Source organism: Lissotriton vulgaris, chromosome 2_1 (genome assembly GCF_964263255.1).
Source record: "Lissotriton vulgaris chromosome 2_1, aLisVul1.2, whole genome shotgun sequence".
Lineage (NCBI taxonomy): Eukaryota > Metazoa > Chordata > Amphibia > Caudata > Salamandridae > Lissotriton > Lissotriton vulgaris.
The window spans coordinates 781,595,152-781,610,012 of NC_141687.1; the positions used below are offsets into that span (position 1 = coordinate 781,595,152).

General features: G+C 45.5%; 1 protein-coding gene across 3 annotated transcripts in view; it reads right to left on the reverse strand.

Moving 5' to 3' along the window:
• The window catches only part of LOC147731157 (neurabin-2-like), a 681,485-nt gene that overhangs the window by 494,532 nt on the left and 172,092 nt on the right, over positions 1 to 14,861 (reverse strand). For all 3 annotated transcript variants that reach the window (XM_086956139.1, XM_086956141.1, XM_086956140.1), the window contains exon 3: positions 7,455 to 7,575. In XM_086956139.1, the coding sequence (XP_086812265.1) occupies positions 7,455 to 7,575 (121 nt within the window). The remainder of the gene's footprint in view (positions 1 to 7,454; positions 7,576 to 14,861) is intronic.

The following is a 14,861-nucleotide window of genomic DNA, read 5'->3' on the forward strand; positions in this document are numbered from 1 at the left end:
GAGGGGGGGTGTTGTGTGTGTGTGTGTGGGGGGTGTTGTGTGTGTGTGGGGGGTGTTGTGTGTGTGTGGGGGTGTTGTGTGGGTGTGGGGTGGTTGTGTTTGTGGGGTGGTTGTGTTTGTGGGGTGGTTGTGTTTGTGGGGTGGTTGTGTTTGTGGGGTGGTTGTGTTTGTGGGGTATGTGTGGGGGTTTCATTGTGTGTGGTTTGTTGTGTGTGTGTGGTGTTATGTGCGTGTGATTGTGTGTGCGTGGGGTTGTGTGGGGACTTGTGTGTGTGGTCGTGTGTGTGTGTGTGTGTGTGGTGAGGCTCTGTGTGTGTGTTTGGGGGGTTGTGTGTGTGGTGGGGTGTATGGTGTGTGTGGATAGTTTTTTTTTAATTTAAATCCCGGATGTGTGAATGTTCCATTATAAATGTAATGTTTGAAAGTGTTGCGGTCTAGTAGTTTTTTGAATGCTTTATTTTTTTTGATTGTCGTGTGTCAGCCAATGAGATTCTTACATTTGTTTACGTTGCATAACAATTTATGCGCGTATTGTTGGAAATCCCCATATTCATGAAGGTGCGCTTGGTGTAAGGAGTGTCGGGTTTGCTGCCGGTTTCCTGCATCGCTCGACAGGTAAGTTTTTTGTTTCTTTTTTTTTCTGTTTGTGTTGTTTATGTCATTTCTCGACTTGTTTTTGTTTTCAAATGTTTTATTTGTATACCAGTTTATGTTTATTGCTAGCAATTATGTTTTTTTTGTAAGTAACTTTTATGTCCCTTTGCAAAGGTGTGTCGTCTGTTTATGTATTTTATGCTGTGTAAATTATTTGTCTGTTATATGCAAATTATGACTTTCTTTGTATAGTAGTTCTGTTTTATTTTTAAGTGTGGTTATGCAGTTCTTTTGATGACTGTATTACAAACTAAAGTGTGTCATACTGTTATTGATTTAATATTATAAATTGGATTTTTTTTTTAAACTGTTGTGTGCGTTGTTGGCTGTTGGTGGGTGATTGTAGTAAGTGTGCATTGATGGCTTCCAGTGTGTGTGCCAGTTTGAAGTGTGCAAATCCAACCTTTTAGCCTGTTTGTTATTGCCTGTCCTACCGTCTTTGTTGAAATCACCTGCTGTGATGCAGCTGATTAAAGAGTTGATTCACATTTCCCCCTAACCATTTGTGATACCACAGTGTATGTTTTAATTTGGTCCTGATGTTCCTTCTGTGCATTGATTTAGACAGTGCTTACGAACCAGAAAATATATATTTTTAAACTCCCCCACAAAAGCTGACTTCTGTGACACAGAGATTGGTATAAGCATAGCCATGTTTTGTAAGTGTTAAACATTGTCTTTAATCCGTTTCATCATCCGGACGATTATTGAGAACGCCGGTTTAAAAAATAGAAAATAGGCTGTTTAACATTTTTGACAGAAAAGCTTCCTCATCGGTTCCTATCAGATAATTTTCTTAGTTCTCTTTGTATTCGATTGAGCTATTCACTTTTCTCTCTGTCATGAAGCCTGATAAACATTAGAGCATCTCGAGCTCACTTCCCGGAAGCACAGTTTGCTTGTAACTTATCTGAAGCAATGTTCTGTGTTTCCCGAAATGTGCTTTTGGAGCCTAATTTTGTTTCGGACTCAGAATGGGGCATAACTTATTTTACTTTGAGACATGTCCAATTATGAGATTCGAATTATTGTCTCACTTTTCCCATTATTCCTGCGAGCTGGTGCATCTGTATGGTCATGGTGACAGTAATGTGCAAATTATGTATTTTTGGTTATTGTTATGGGATGACCTCACAAAAGTGGCACTATTGTTATTCCTAATGATTTGTGGCATTTGAAGATGGATTTCATTGTTGTAAGTTTTTTCTTTGTGTGTTATTGTCTTTTGTAGATAGATAGATGGTTGTGTGTGTGGTTGTGGCATTATGTGTGTGGTTGTGTGTGTAGTTGAGTGTGATTGTGTGTCCCTTATTGATGGGTGGTGGTGTCCCTAAGTAGTGTGCCGGTGTCCATGAGTGAGGTTAGGGTGTGCCTAAGTAATGCATTTTTTGCCATGAGTGTTGCCCCAGAGTGATGTTTGTTGTGAAAGTGATTTGTAAAAGGTGACTGTGAATGGCAGCATGTTTACATAAACAAGTAGAAACTATTCTTTTTGCGTCAATTACATTTTTTTTAAAACATATTGTAAGTAAACGAATGTAAAGCACATGAGAAATGCTTGCATATCAAAACATAAGAAGGACTATTTGTCCGTAAATTATGGGGCATGTAAGTAAATGTAAAATGAGGAATGCGTGGTCAGAGAGGAGCCAGTGAGAATGCGTGTCGAAGATAAAAGTAAAGTCGAGCGATCATATGGACAGGGAGGGGGTGGGCTGCCTGCAACTCGAGCGAACCTAGGGAGGAGGGGGGGGGGGGGTGGTCTGCCTACTAAGTGTCATGCGTGTGGCAACAGAGAGAGCGTGGCGCGCGCCCCGCCGAAAGGATGCAGGAGGAAAGGGGGAGTCATGTCTAGTTTGTGCTCTCCTGGCTCCGCTGGTCTGTTTACTTCTAACACTTGTTAATTGGCCCATTGTAAGGGAACAGCATGGAAGTGGCTCTCTCGGCATGCCTGCACCCCAAAGCACACTTCGTGCTTCATTTACTTTTAAGACCCAAACACATAAAAAACAAGGTGAAAGTACTCACGATGTACAGTAGGGGTAATAAAAGCATTTTTTTTCTATAGAATTTAGTTAGCCGCTGCTTTTGTGGGCCACATGATTAATGCACAAAGTGAAAGGTATCACAATGTGTGGTAACGAAGCAAAAAAAAAAAAGAATAGTTGTTTCGATTGAATGTAGATAGGTGCTGCATTGCGTTTATGATTTACAAAAGGGGGGCAGAAAGGTTAAAATATGGTGTTGAAAAAAACAGGGAAGGTTGCTCATAAGGTTGCATCGTTTAGTAAGGGATGCCTTGAGCACCTTACTCCTGACCTAAAAAAGGACAAACGTGTGCCTTTAACCCCTTCCAGGCTCATGACGAGCTGGGCTCGTCATGGTGTAGCCTCCTCGCACGCTGATGACGAGCCCAGCTCGTCATGAATAAGGGGCTTTTAGAAATCTCAGCATAGAAGGAGAATTCAACCAGCGCGAATGTGGTTAAGGGAAAATTAATAGAGGAACGGCTTGTCAATTATTGTTAAGGCCTGAAGGTACATATTTTTCGAGAAAAATGAGCAGGCTATTTTACTCCTATGATAGAAAGTCTTGGTGGTGTGCAACTTGAAGGTAACTTATATGTTTGTGACTGGCGCCCTCTTGTGTTTCAAGGTAGAAATGTTACGCAAGCCGCGATATTCGGAACGCATGTCTGGTAATGCTCGTTTCCCCATTGTAGCAGTCATATTGAAATGGTGAGACTGATAAGCATAATGTCAGACGAAAGGAAGAAAGAGTGAAAGCAGTTGTTCTTCAAGCCAAAGTAATCCACTCACTTAAAGAAGAGTCCCAGCTCACAGATGGACTTGGAGGATGCGAATTCTCATAACAAAAAAGTGCTGCTAAGATCGATAAACTTATTGCACGTCAATGAAACAGCACGTCAACCTATGAAGGGGAAAATTCCTGGGTCTAAATGAAAGTAATGAGGGTGATGCTAGTAAAACAAGTTTAAACACAAGTACGGGAAATGCAAGCGGCGGGGGGTTGGGGGGGCAGGGAGCGGATCCCTTTGAAGTAGATCAAGGCCTCGCGGCCGTGAAAGTGAAAGCAATTAGGGGGGAGGTGGGAGGGAGGCTGATGGCTTTGATGTGTGAAGCTGGCAGGCAGCTCGGGAAGCAGATGGAATGGAAAGCGCGTGCACGGACACACATGCACTCGGCAAAATCCGCCTGGTTTTAGCTTTCTGGTTTGACTGCAATAGGTCTCTCTGCGAGACCTAAAAAGGAAATCACATACTTGGGAATTAAAATAACCCCTAAGATACAAGACCTTTATTAGGCGAATTACCCCCCACTTCTTCAACAAGTGAAAGCAGACCTCTGTAAATGGGCTCCCATGTATCTCTCATGGTTGAGTCGCATTCATGCGAACACAATGAGGATACTGCCTAGAGTCTTTATCTTTTCCAAGGCCTCTCGATTGAGATAGAACAAGGGTTCTTCGCTACATTAAAATCGTTGATCAACCGCTTTATCTGGGAAGGGAACAGAGCACGATTGGCATTTCATTAACTCTGGCTTCCCAAAATACAGGGGGTGTCTAGCATTACCAGACATGAATCCCTACTACAAAGCAGCCCAACTAAAGAGTGATTACAGAATGGTCATCCTGGGTATCCGATTGGTTACATAAGAACAGGGCCATGGCGGCCAGTAGTAAATTGGACCTACTGTGGAAATCCAAAGTGGAGCGTCTGCCTAAGGTTTACTTGAGTATACCTACCAAAACCACCCTTGAGGTGTGGGACGATATACAAAGGGTAACTGCCTTGACCACATTCCCATCACACTTCACGCCCATACACTATAACCCAGCATTCCCGCCCACATACGCATCAGGACTTTTCAATGCATGGAAAAAAGGAGGATGCTGCACAATTTCTGATCTGTTTCACAACTGGGACATCCTCACATTCAAACATTGCCAAAGGGAGTTTAAACCGACGTCCAACAAAAACTATCACTACACTCAACTTCAAGATTGGTTACTCCCCGGGAGTGGAGGTGCGGGGGGTGGAGGGTCGTTGAGATAGTTTTCGGCATTTATAAACTGATTAGACCCCACAAGCACAAATACAATAGGAAACAGCATTCCATGTAGCATAAGGGCGGAGTATATTATATCATTCTGTGAGTCAAAGGACAAAGTGGCAGATGAAAATAGTATTAATAGTTCTAAGGAGGACATTTATGCAACCCAGCCATGGTGTACTAGAAACGTTGTGTTTGTTACTATCAAAGATAGTAGAGCTGATAGGATTCCTGGCCCAAACGGCCTTCGGGCAAACCTGTAAAAATCATGCACTACTTAACTGGCTATCTTGGCCATATCTACTATATGATGCCAGCTATTTCACAGGGCTGGATCTGCCATCTTGGTGGGGCGCTATCCTCTGTCCTCACCACAAAAAGGAGCCCCAGCATATTCCCGCTATTGTATGATACCATTGCTGGATGTGGAGGGCAAACAATTTGCTAGACTACTTTCGAATGATTTAAAGATTAGCACGGACGAACATGTACTGATTCCATGGCATCGAACAGGCTTCAGAGAGGCTTAGGTAATGATATCTTCAACACTTGAAAGGAAACAACTAATGCCATCGTCCGTTCTCTGTGCCTGTTTGATTGACCTGAACATGGTTTTCGATGCATTTGACTGGAATATACTTGGGTTATTAGAAACAATGGTCCCTTGAAAGAGCGAATACATAAGTATAGCCACAACGCTGAAATCAGAATTGGGTCTAGATACGTTCAATGCAAAAAATAGTACAATTTATTAACAAGAGTAAAAGCTTCCCTCAAGAGTGGTTTGTTTGGCTCCTGTCCATTGTGCCAGATCATCCCTTTGAACATCGTTCATCACCTTGAGTGCCTCTAGTTCTATGTACTCCCATGTCGTTGGAACCACTGGCAACTGACCAGACCATTGTGCCTTCTCATCACCTTGCAGGTCCCCTTTGACGGCCCACCGGTATAGGCTCAGCCACCGGTAAGGTGCCTCAGTGATCTCGCCCCTATATTTACTGCCGGAACCGCAACACCGGGACCATTCTTTCCAGCCGGCTGACACTGGCAACTTCTCAGGCATTCCCCATTCGCTCCGTCCTGATGATGATCCCATAATCTTTGTTCGGGATCGAAACGTCGACACCCAAATCTTGACTCCTGACTACAGTATAATATTAAGCGGAGCATAAGGTGTTTTTTGTGTTATTGTGACTAAGTTGACTGTTTACTTTTATCACTAAGTCACTGTTCACCGATTTCCAGTTACTCCGTCACTTTTAGCTCACTTCATGTTTTTCGCATTAATTGTGCTTTTACTCTTGTTAATAAAGTGTACTATTTTTTGCATTGAACGTATCTAGACTCAATTCTGATTTCAGCTTTGTGGCTATACTTTTGTATTCGCTCTTTCAAGGGACCATTGTTTCTAATAACTCACTATTCCCCTCGGTCCCTTTTTGACCATAAGGGTCCCCTTGTTCTTTGTTAATGGAATTTAATTTGGAGCAAATTAAATGGGCTGGGATTAGATCACAATTTGTTAAAGGCCATTCAGGCCTTATACATGAACACTTCGGTAATGGTGAAATTGGGTGATGGCAAATCCCTGGTCAAAAAGTACCTCTTGAATACCAGGGGCCTGAAACAAGGCTGCATTTTCTCACCAATGCTTTTACCCTTTGTTACCAACATCACAACTAACTAGCATAATTAAAGAGCCTGGCCCTCTCCCCCAATATAATCAGGGGTAGTATAACCCAGTTATTAATATATGCAGACGACATCGTCATTTTCGATCAAACAAGTGTTGGTCTTTAACATACATTGACATGTTTTGAAATGTACTGTGCCATGAACCACTTTACCATAAACTACGACAAATCAAACTCACTACACTTTAGGAGCTGGGAAATCTAAATGAGTGGATGGTTTATAAATGACAAAACAAGTGTGCTGGCAAACTCATAAATAACTGGGCCTCAGACAATAATATCATTTGCAAAGCCAAGAGAGAAGCTGGACACTGAAGCAAGCAAACTTACAAATGCATTGTTAACACTTGCTAACAATCTTTCAGGCCTTTCTTGAAACTACTGCTTGACGTGAATAAAGTCACATTTATGCCATCTCTAAGACACGTTGTGAAAGTTTTCCAGCAAGTCTAATCAGGGGAATACAATTATGGCACTGCAACCTGCTAAAAACTGCAATTCGGTTTCATCCCTACACCACGGAGTGAAATTTCTTTCCATTTAATTGCATGAAATATTAGGAAGGATTACAAATCTTTAACTAATGTTCACACCAAATCGCGCTGGATGGGCTGCATTAAGACCGAACTGATTCCAATTTCATAAAACCTTCAGTCATTAAGCTGTGCGCAATGTATACCATAAAGCTAAACCCTCACAAATTTGCTTTGCCTATCTAAAGCAAAAAACCGCAGGTCAAAAAAAGCAATCAAAAGTAGCCACTTTTATCTCAGGCTCCTGAGAACCTCCTGCCCTTCCTTCAGGAAATACGGCAATTAAAGAAAATAACACCAAACAACCAAATCGGACTATGTAAAATTCAAAAATATGGGACTTCTGAAGAAGCTTATAAAAACACCTTTCACACACTATTATGTTGCCAACTTGTTCGAGCAGATACATTTTGCTTCAAAGATCAAAGTGACTGGATGTTTTTGAACCACTATATTGTGGTGAACACAAACAAGGGAAGGCATTTGACTGACATTACCGTCCATCTCTTTGAGCTGCTCCGCCATCAGTTATAGTTTTCACAAATATCCCCAGCTTCTCCAATCCTTGGTCTGCACCAACACCCATTCCAATGATACTTATTCCAAGGCCACAGTCTCCTAAAGAAAACAAAATGATGTGAGTTACTGTACAACTGGTGTTAGCAAATAATATAAATCTCAGTTTTAAATACAGACATCTTTTTTACCCCAAGGCTTACAATGCTTTATTTGTATATTTTATTACATTTTTAGTGCTCATCACAATTTCTCCAAATCTCCTAATACTTCTTTTCCACGTCCTATCATTGAGGGGGTCTTCCTCCGTGAGCAGATTTTCTTTACTTTTCTTCTTTCCAACTTAATTTATATATTTAAAAAAAATAATTTACAGGTGGTGATAGAGAGATCCTTACGTTAATAGTTTTAAGTCATTAATAGTGCATACACCAGGTCATATGCATGTTGCTAAAGGTTTCTATTATTCAGTCTTACGTTTCCTGTGTGCCAGTAGCATGGTTCAATAATTTTAATTGGGGATCTCTGCTCAAAGTTGGGTTAGATGGGAGCAACAGTGTTAGCCGTTCCTTCATTACGTCCTTCAGCCATTAACCACTGGCTCCTTTCAGTTTCTTCAGTTTTATTCTAGGGTATTTAAAAGTTCCAGATTCGACTGGTATTCAACTCCAAATGTGTGCTTACCACAGGACTCTAAATTGAAAATCATATCGTTGAACAGAGAATAAAAATGCACACTTTACTATCAAATATGCAGTTAGTCAACAGTAAATTGTAAACCCTGACCATTTATGGGGCATTCCAGCATGATGTCACACCACAGTGAGCATATTCAGCTTCGCTGGTGAAGCAGATTTAATTTTGTTCCTCAAGTAAGTTACTTATAAGAGGAAAAATGTTAGTTTTCTCGAATTACCGATCTCCAGCTTTGGTACCAGTGGTATATTCATAAGTTTGAATTATTCCTATTGTCAATATGGAAATCCTCAAAAGTAAATTTTCAAACAGCAGAGTTAAAATACATTCATTTAATATTTCATAAGCCTCTATCACCACCTTTAACATTTCCCAACGCCTGAAAACAAGCCTAAGTCAGACCACAACTCAAAAAAAAACTTTGCCGACCCCAACAAACTCAAAAACTAACAGCCAATCTCCCTGCTCCATTCCCAGGGAAGGTACTGGAAAAGATCTTTGACAATCAACTCATGACACACCTGGAGCAGCACCAGCTCTTCAACGCTTCCCAATCTAACTTACACAGTAATCACAGTACCAAAACCTCCATGAATGCAGCCACTGACGGCAACCAAACCCTCCTCAACAGAGGAGAAACAGCAGCTTTGATTCCCCTCGACCTATTGGCAGCCTTTGACATAGTATCCTTCCACACACTGATCGAAAGACTCCACCACATGGGCTTCCAATGGGACATGCCCCAATGGATCGCCTACTTCCTCACCAGAATAACACAGAAGATCCACGTGCCACCTTTCATCCCTGAACCCAAGGAGATCACCTGCAGTGTCCCCCTGGGCTCATCTCTCAGCCCCACACTCTTGAACGCATTTATGAACATACTGGCCAACATTACCAGATCCCAAGGTCTCAACATAATTTACTATGCAGACACCCAACTCATTCTCTCCCCCATCAACAACCCCACCAGAACAAACTTCCAACTTCCACAGATGCATGCTAAGCGTCACCGACTGGATGAAAAACAACGGCCTACAGCTGAACACAGACAAGACGGAAGTGCTGGTCTTTGGCACCACATGGAACGACTTCAGGTGGCCATCAGACCTAGCACCCGAACCCACTTCATCCAACCATAGCAGAACCTCTGAATCATCTTGACAACAAGCTCACCATGAAATCACAGGTCAACGCCATCACCACCGCCTGCTTCCTCACTCTGTGCATGTTCTGCAAGATCTCCAGGTGGCTACTGCTACTCTCGAGATGCACCGTGACACAAGCCCTCACTCGCCAGCCGACAGGACTACGGCAATGCTCCCTACATAAGAATCGCCGCACACCTTCTACAGAGACTGCAGACCAAACAGAACACTGCAACCAGACTCATTCTTCCCTGACAACCCCACATCACAGCCCACCTCAGGAAACTGCACTGGCTTCCCGTACTTAAGAGATGCCAATTCAAGCTGATGAGCCACATACACAAGGCTCTACACAACCAAGGAACCACTGCCTTTACTTCCACTAACCATCAATAAGACTATGCTCTGCCTCCCTTTCACTTTTCCATACTCCTGCGTCTACTGAAGCAGAAGTGGAGGATGCTCCTTCTCCCACATCGAAGCAAAGACTAGTAACAGCCTCCCCAATCACCTCCAGATCATCGCCTCACTTCCAGAAATCCAAATGGCCCTCAAGACCTGAATGTTCAAAGAAATCTCTGGGGCATACACGCGCCTGGATACCAAAACGGGTGATCAGCCGTGCTTTATAAATCCAGATTGATTTATAAGCCAAGCTTATCCACCTTATTAGATAGTATACCTCTTGTAACAAGTGGTTGTATGTTTTAGCCTTGTAGAACGGGGGAGGGGCTGTTGCAATATATCTATATAAGATGACAAAGCTGGAGATCTATAAATACAGGAAAGTAACTTTTCTTTTCTGAAAAAAAAAAACATGAGGACTATGTAGATGGTTTACAAATATCTAAGCGGTAGGCCTGTAAAAATAGATGGTGTCACAACCATCCATGAGGATAAGTGAGTGCCTCATTTCGCACCAGCCTGTCAACCTTGGCTTGACAGAGTAATACAGCCTGTGTTGCCCTTTATTGGAATTGCTGAAGCAAACAAAGCTAGACTGAGGCTCTCATGATATACAAGTTGAAGCAACGGTCCAGATCTAAAGAGTGCAGAGACATCTCAGCTACAGTTCAAGGTTGCAAAAAGAAAATCAGTGGGTGTACTTTATCATTCAAAGCCTTCTCACAGACTTTCTGTATATCCAAAAATGTCACTTGTAACCAAGCTTTTAAGTGAACAGAGGCCTGGTTATCTAGCACTCACCTCTACTTTATGGTTTGGAGATGGGCATTAGATTTGAACTAGATTGGGATGGTCTGATATATCAAAAATATCCATAAACCAGCTGTCCAGCCAATGCAGAAGCAACAAGGATGATCTTGCATGATTTCTTGTTAGTTTTGCGTGGACTCAGAGGGTCCAGGGACTGAGAAGAAAGACTTGAATGAATATTTCAAACCAAGGAATCAAAAGTGCCATTCAACTGTGTTCTCGGATACCACACAATGTGCCTGCATGCTTTAGGCATCTGTCCAGCTGTTGTGTGGTCCTACCAAGTGGCTCACTGTCAAGGAGTTGTGTTATATCATCTAGTGCCAAAACTCCTGTGATTTATTGCAACCTGCTTCCCTATCCTGTTTCCAAATGTAAAATAATAGGTTTATGCTTTTTCGGACCAGATTTCTTAATCCCCGGTAGGAAGGCTTTCAGAACTAGTGCGACCTGCTCCAAGTTCTGAGCGTTTCCTACTGGGGAGCCTAATGTATGCTTTTGGAGAGGGTCCTATGATGTGCCCTCCACACTACCACGGAGAGATCTGTTGCAATATGAACTGCAGGAGCCCAATGTATTCTTGAGGAGAGGGTCTTATGATGTGCCCTCCACACAACCACAGAGTTATCTGTTGCAATATGAACTGCAGGAGATGTGTATGCAAGCCCTGCCCCTTGTAGAAAGTAGTCTTTGTACAGTCAAAAGGAAGAGGTTGTTTTCTTTCAGCAGCCGGTAGGTACCTGTAGCACATGTCTATTCAGCAGCAAGGGACGCACCTGACATCTTGGATGCGCACAGGTACTGGATGTCGGTGGTGGCTCTTGGCCAGTCTGACCCAATTCTGTGTCTTGCAGTTAAGTACAACAGGCAGTCCACCACAAGGTTGTTTGACTGAAGAAGTACTCACCCCTCAAACTGTAAGTTAAGTAGATGCTGCTGTACTTCAAACTTAAAGCACAAATACACAGCTAGTCTTGACGGCAGAGCAGGACTCTTTAATTTATGCCTCGCACTGCAGTGTCTACAGCATTGAGGGAGCCCCCCAATAGTCGTGCTCTAATTATTTTGCCTTTTGTACAATGTCTTGGCCTCTTTTCCAGTACTGCTCTAGGAGATGCTGGATGAGCTCCTCCATTTTGTCCCAGTGCACCAGTTCCTTTCTTTTGCAAGCTGACCGAGTTGGCAATGCGCCAGAGTGATGCTGAATAAGCGCAGACGTGCTTATCAGTTGCATCTATCTTTCTGATCTTTCTAAGGAGGTGGTGTATCTCCAGTGCCTTCAGTATGAGCGCGCTTCTAGACTGTATGTAGTACCAGTGAATCTGGTGGAAGTTTCCCCTAATGCATGCAGGGTCTGAGGTGAAGCTTTGTATTTTTTGACCACCATTGGGGTGGTAAGCCTGGCTTTAACCAGCTTCTCGAAGACTCTAGGAGCAGTCTTTAACATCTCCTGTTACACTGGGACAAATTGCATGGAGCCCAGGATAGAGGACAGCATCCCTCTTCATTCTCCAGTCTTTTGTGCATTTCCATCTTGTGGTAAGTGGCTGCAGTCAGAACAAGCATTAGAAATGCAATAGGTCTCGCAGCATTAGAGTTAGTGCTTTTAGAATTGTTTATGGGTTTTTTTGTAAATCTTTAGCATGAGGTTGAGGGCGAGTGAGGGTGGGTGAGGGGTTGAGGGTGAGGGTGAGTGAGGGTGGGTGAGGGGTTGAGGGTGAGGGTGAGTGAGGGTGAGTGAGGGGTTGAGGGTGAGTGAGGGGTTGAGGGTGAGGGAGGGTGAGGGGTTGAGGGTGAGTGAGGGTGAGGGGTTGAGGGTGAGTGAGGGTGAGGGGTTGAGGGTGGGTGAGGGGTTGAGGGTGGGTGAGGGGTTGAGGGTGAGTGAGGGTGAGGGTGAGTGAGGGTGAGGGTGAGTGAGGGTGAGTGAGGGGTTGAGGGTGAGGGTGAGTGAGGGTGAGGGTGAGTGAGGGGTTGAGGGTGAGTGAGGGTGAGTGAGGGGTTGAGGGTGAGTGAGGGTGAGTGAGGGGTTGAGGGTGAGTGAGGGGTTGAGGGTGAGTGAGGGTGAGGGGTTGAGGGTGGGTGAGGGGTTGAGGGTGGGTGAGGAGTTGAGGGTGAGTGAGGGTGAGTGAGGGGTTGAGGGTGAGTGAGGGTGAGTGAGGGGTTGAGGGTGAGTGAGGGTGAGGGGTTGAGGGTGGGTGAGGGGTTGAGGGTGGGTGAGGGTGAGGGGTTGAGGGTGAGTGAGGGTGAGTGAGGGTGAGTGAGGGGTTGAGGGTGAGGGTGAGTGAGGGTGAGTGAGGGTGAGTGAGGGTGAGTGAGGGTGAGTGAGGGTGAGTGAGGGTGAGTGAGGGTGAGTGAGGGGTTGAGGGTGAGTGAGGGTGAGTGAGGGTGAGTGAGGGAGTGAGGGGTTGAGGGTGAGTGAGGGTGAGTGAGGGGTTGAGGGTGAGTGAGGGTGAGTGAGGGGTTGAGGGTGAGTGAGGGTGAGTGAGGGGTTGAGGGTGAGTGAGGGTGAGGGGTTGAGGGTGGGTGAGGGGTTGAGGGTGGGTGAGGGGTTGAGGGTGGGTGAGGGTGAGGGGTTGAGGGTGACTGAGTGTGAGTGAGGGTGAGTGAGGGTGAGTGAGGGTGAGTGAGGGGTTGAGGGTGAGTGAGGGTGAGTGAGGGGTTGAGGGTGAGTGAGGGTGAGTGAGGGGTTGAGGGTGAGTGAGGGTGAGTGAGGGGTTAGGGTGAGTGAGGGTGAGGGGTTGAGGGTGGGTGAGGGGTTGAGGGTGAGTGAGGGTGAGTGAGGGGTTGAGGGTGAGTGAGGGTGAGTGAGGGGTTGAGGGTGAGTGAGGGTGAGGGGTTGAGGGTGAGTGAGGGTGAGTGAGGGGTTGAGGGTGAGTGAGGGTGAGTGAGGGGTTGAGGGTGAGTGAGGGTGAGGGGTTGAGGGCGGGTGAGGGGTTGAGGGTGGGTGAGGGTGAGGGGTTGAGGGTGAGTGAGGGGTTGAGGGTGAGGGTGAGTGAGGGTGAGTGAGGGTGAGTGAGGGTGAGTGAGGGTGAGTGAGGGTGAGTGAGGGTGAGTGAGGGTGAGTGAGGGTGAGTGAGGGTGAGTGAGGGTGAGTGAGGGTGAGTGAGGGTGAGTGAGGGTGAGTGAGGGTGAGTGAGGGGTTGAGGGTGAGTGAGGGTGAGTGAGGGTGAGTGAGGGGTTGAGGGTGAGTGAGGGTGAGTGAGGGGTTGAGAGTGAGGGTGAGTGAGGGGTTGAGGGTGAGTGAGGGTGAGTGAGGGGTTGAGGGTGAGTGAGGGTGAGGGGTTGAGGGTGGGTGAGGGGTTGAGGGTGGGTGAGGGTGAGAGGTTGAGGGTGAGTGAGGGTGAGTGAGGGTGAGTGAGGGGTTGAGGGTGAGGGTGAGTGAGGGTGAGTGAGGGTGAGGGTGAGTGAGGGTGAGTGAGGGTGAGTGAGGGTGGGTGAGGGTGGGTGAGGGTGGGTGAGGGTGAGTGTGGGTGAGGGATTGAGGGTGAGGGGTTGAGGTTCTGTCATCAGACTTTGACCCAGAGCAGGAGTCAGAAATGCAGAAAACAAAGAAAGCAAAAATGGCAAACCCTGCACGATTGAGATCGTCACAGGAGTGGAAGGAAGAGGCGTGAGGTAGAATCCAGAGTAAGCAGCCTTGGTATTAAGCAGCGATCTCTTAAGAAAAACTTTTGGAGTTACACTTTCAATTTTTATAATCGAATTAAGCACTGGGGTTAGATAGATGTGTGTGTGGGCCGAAGGGCGTTATGTTGCGATGGCCTTGCATGACGTGCAGATAAATCAGTTGTGTTTAATCATCTGTGGGCTGTCTGACGTGTTCTGGCGTTTGTTTGATGTTGGGCTGCTGATGTGTCACATGGGCGGGCAGGCCAGTGTCTCACAGTGGATTCTGCTTGTATATCCGGGTTTTCCTTTGTGTTGTTGGGGGTGGCTTTACATGGCACTGGGAGGTGTTTGCATTGAGCGGCTGCCTGGACGGACAAAAGGTGGTGCTTAGCGGGACAACGAATGCTGCCTTCTCTTTTGTTTTGGTGCTGTCATGTATGATGGGGTCCGCCTGAAATGACGTTGTTAGGGACGTGTGTACAGCATCGGTGAATCGACTACCATGGTTGAAGATCTGGAAGGCTTTCCTTCTCTGACGCTGGTTCTGGTCTCTGTGGCGGCTCCCTGTCCCTCGGAGCGAAACAAACAAGGCATCTTTGTGCTTTTTCCCTTGACCCAGTAAGCGCAGCACGGCTTATTATGGCGGACTTAAATGGCGCTCTGGATTGAGGTATTGAGAGCAGAGGGGGAGGGGCGGGGGGACCTTATGCAAGATCCGGA